Source organism: Rhodotorula toruloides (genome assembly GCF_000320785.1).
Source record: "Rhodotorula toruloides NP11 unplaced genomic scaffold Scaffold64, whole genome shotgun sequence".
NCBI lineage: Eukaryota > Fungi > Basidiomycota > Microbotryomycetes > Sporidiobolales > Sporidiobolaceae > Rhodotorula > Rhodotorula toruloides.
Window position 1 is genome coordinate 1 of NW_015623024.1, and position 3129 is coordinate 3129.

The window sequence follows — 3129 nt, forward strand, 5'->3', positions numbered from 1 at the left end:
ACACGACCGGCAGCTCCGCCCAGCAACCTCCCATGATGGCCAACGCGGCCGTCGCCTCCGCCTCCCCGAGCGTGAGTCGTGACTGCTCCGCTCTCCCGACGCCACGTCCGTGACTGACGACGCACGCCTGATGCAACAGACCCAGGACTCTACGCGATTGCAGCCAACGACTGCCGCACCGGAGACGGTGTGGATGCGGGAGACTCATCGCCAGATCACTCAACGCTTTGCTCTCGGTGCGGCTGTTTGACCGGCTGGGATTGTGTGCAATAGCTTACGATGTCTTCTTCCAGATTCACCGTCGAACCCCTTCGCCGCCGAAACCTCCCACACCCTCTCGACCCGCGCGCCCATCGTCACCGACCGTATATTCGCCGGCACCATTACGCATGTCCGCCGCCTGCCAACCCTCGCACGAGACCTCTTGACGCACTTTGAGCAAGAAGTCCTGCCTCTTCTTCCCACCTGGTTCGGCCACGAGTCCTTCGAACCCATGCCAAGCGACTACTACGACTCGCCCAACTTCGGCTCGAACGAGTACGACGCGCAGGCGTGGTTGTCAGCCGTCGTCGATCGGCTCGCGCAGTTTGCGGCAGGCGGCGTGCTTGGCCTGCGGATTCGGCGAGGCAGTCAATACAACACGCCGCAGCAAGGCGCCTCGGACATTTCGCTGTTTCTCCACGGCGACCCCTACGTGGAGATTCCCCAGGAGGTGAAGCTGACCCAGGCGTTGACGGAGGTGCTTATGCAAGCGATGCTCAACCGCCTCGTTCTGCCGCAAATGTTCGACATGGCGCAAGATCTTCCGACGCTGTGGCAGCTGGAGGTGTACAGTAAAGCGCCCGCGCGCTCGTCCGCGAAGCGCAACGTTCTCTCCCCGCCCAGCGGCCTCGACCCGTACCCTCGTCGAAGACCGCAAGCAGCAAGCGCCCCCGTTCCGCGAACAAGTGGTCGGCCGACGAACCCGTCGCAAAAGGCGAAGGAAGCGGCCATCTTGGAGGACTTCTCCGCCCTCTCCTTCAGCAGCACGGCCAAGCCCCTGCCTGCGGAGCGCGCCAAGCCTGGTCAAAGAGCGCCGATCAGTATCGCCAAGAAACCCCAACGGAAGCAGCCGGCCCTGCATCAGTGGCAAGGCTGGGGCTTCCACGAGTCGACGACGACGCCGGTGCCTTGGGACGCCATGGACGACGAGATGCGAGCGATCACGCTATTCACACAGCAGCTCAGCGTGCAGCTCGCCGTGCTCAAACAGCGCAACCAATCCTCCTTCCAACCCCTCGTCTTCGGTACTCCCGACCATAACCTCCCGATGTTCCGCTTCGGCACGAACCTCCTGGTTTGCGACATGGAGAAGGACCTCGCTCTCGTCGCTCGAATGAAGGCCGTCTTCCTCATCTACCTTCGCGTCGGCCGGCACAGCAAGCTGTCCGACCGCTTGCTCAGCAAGCATGCCGATCAGGCGGAGTACCTGCAGTTCTTCAAGGATCTCGATGTCGCCACTTTTGTCCGCAACCTCCACAACGTGCGTCCGGTTCAAACTGGCTTGACGAGGGCCGACGTATTGACGCTTGCATTCGCGCCTATAGGGCTCTTCGTCGGCCGGCGCACCAGCAGCAGGGCCTCCGCTGGCGACCGATCCTTCCGTCGACCCGGCCGATTCTTCTGCGACTGCCTGTGCAGACGACTCGTCTTCCGCGTCTTCCGCCTCATCTGACGTGGACGAGTCCTTCGAGTCGGAAACGACCGCGCTCACGGCTCTCGACGGGAACGACGAGACATTGCCGAAGTTTGTCGACCTGCTCGAGACGTCGCCCGACTCGTCATCGCACGACCTTGCCGGATCGCACGAGACGCCCCACGACTCGTCATCGCGCTACCTCGCCGAGTCGCTCAAGACCTCGCACGACATCTCCCGCAGCCTCGTCGAGGCGCCGCTAGAGCCTACGCCCGATCTGCTGGCGAGCCTCGAGCGAGCCGCCAAACTCACCCTCGAGTCGGGTCTCGATGACCTCGGCGCGTTCTCAGGCTGCTACAAGCGCTCGTCTAGCGAGAATATCGAGGGCGATGGCACTGCGGCACTCTACCTATCACAGCATCTCGGCAGCGGATGGGGCGGGGATGTGTACGGCGACTCCACCGGCCGCTTCGCCGTCAAGGTCGTCGCGCCGCGCCATGAAGAGTCTCTCGACGAGTATCGTGACCGTCTGGACGAAGGGGCGCGGGAACATCAGGCCCTCGTCACGTTGCGAGGCAGGAGGCTTCAGTACGCGCCCATGTACATCGGTCTCTTCGGCGGCGCGATCGACGACATCGTGGTCCTGCTCCTCATCTTCGAGTTCATTCCGGGCGTGGTGTTGCAGACCTGGGGCGACGTGGCTCGGTGAGTTTTTCGACTTCAGCCTTTCTGCTCTCTCGCTCACGCCAATTTTTGCAGACACCGGAGCGTGTGCGTTGCCGCGGTTGAGGCTCTCCACAACGACCAGATTGAGCATGGCGACCTTCGACCAGCAAACTTCATCGTGAAGCCGAACGGCGCGGTCAAGATCATCGATTGGGCACGCTCGCGAGTTGACGCCAGGCCGGATGAACTGGCTCTCGAACGCGAGCAGTTTCTCTACAACATCAATGCTGCCGACTGCAACGCCGTCTAAAGGTGCCCGACTTGCTTGGAAGACTTCCATGTACTCTTTCCCTTCGCTTTTCACTCTATACCTCGCCTTCGTTCATTACCTTCTGCTTCGCCATTCCCACGCCGCCCTCTTTGTCTTCGGCGCATCTTCCTCTACTTTGCAAAGAGCCAAATCCCCGATCCATGCTCGTGAATTGCTCGCGACCATCGAGAAGAGAACGAAAAATGGCGCCGTCTCTCGCTCTCACGGGTATACGCATGGTCCGACGCCTAGCGCAGCTCAAGTATGTCATGCCGAGTCACCCTGCAATAGCAAAAGCCAGGAATGTCCCTCAAGCTACCGCTCAATTCGCTGACCACCACCCGCCAACTTCGAGCCCTCTAGACATGCGACTACTGCCCGCCTCGGCTGGCTGTCCTCCTTGTAAGCCTGATAGCTCGACGCCGTCGCTTACAGGAAGAGTCGCGAGTACGCGCCTGGGAGAGTCTTGCCGGTCGAG

At 61.6% G+C, this 3129-nt stretch overlaps 1 protein-coding gene across 1 annotated transcript; it reads left to right on the forward strand.

The window, feature by feature from the left end:
- Positions 1–32: 32 nt before the first annotated feature.
- Positions 33–2651, forward strand: RHTO_07391 (serine/threonine protein kinase; the record flags this gene model as incomplete). Its single annotated transcript, XM_016421048.1, has 5 exons — positions 33–71; positions 140–236; positions 294–1522; positions 1587–2380; positions 2435–2651. 5 exons carry the CDS (start codon positions 33–35, stop codon positions 2649–2651), a joined length of 2376 nt encoding a protein of 791 aa, XP_016269189.1.
- Between the last annotated feature and the right edge of the window lie 478 nt (positions 2652–3129).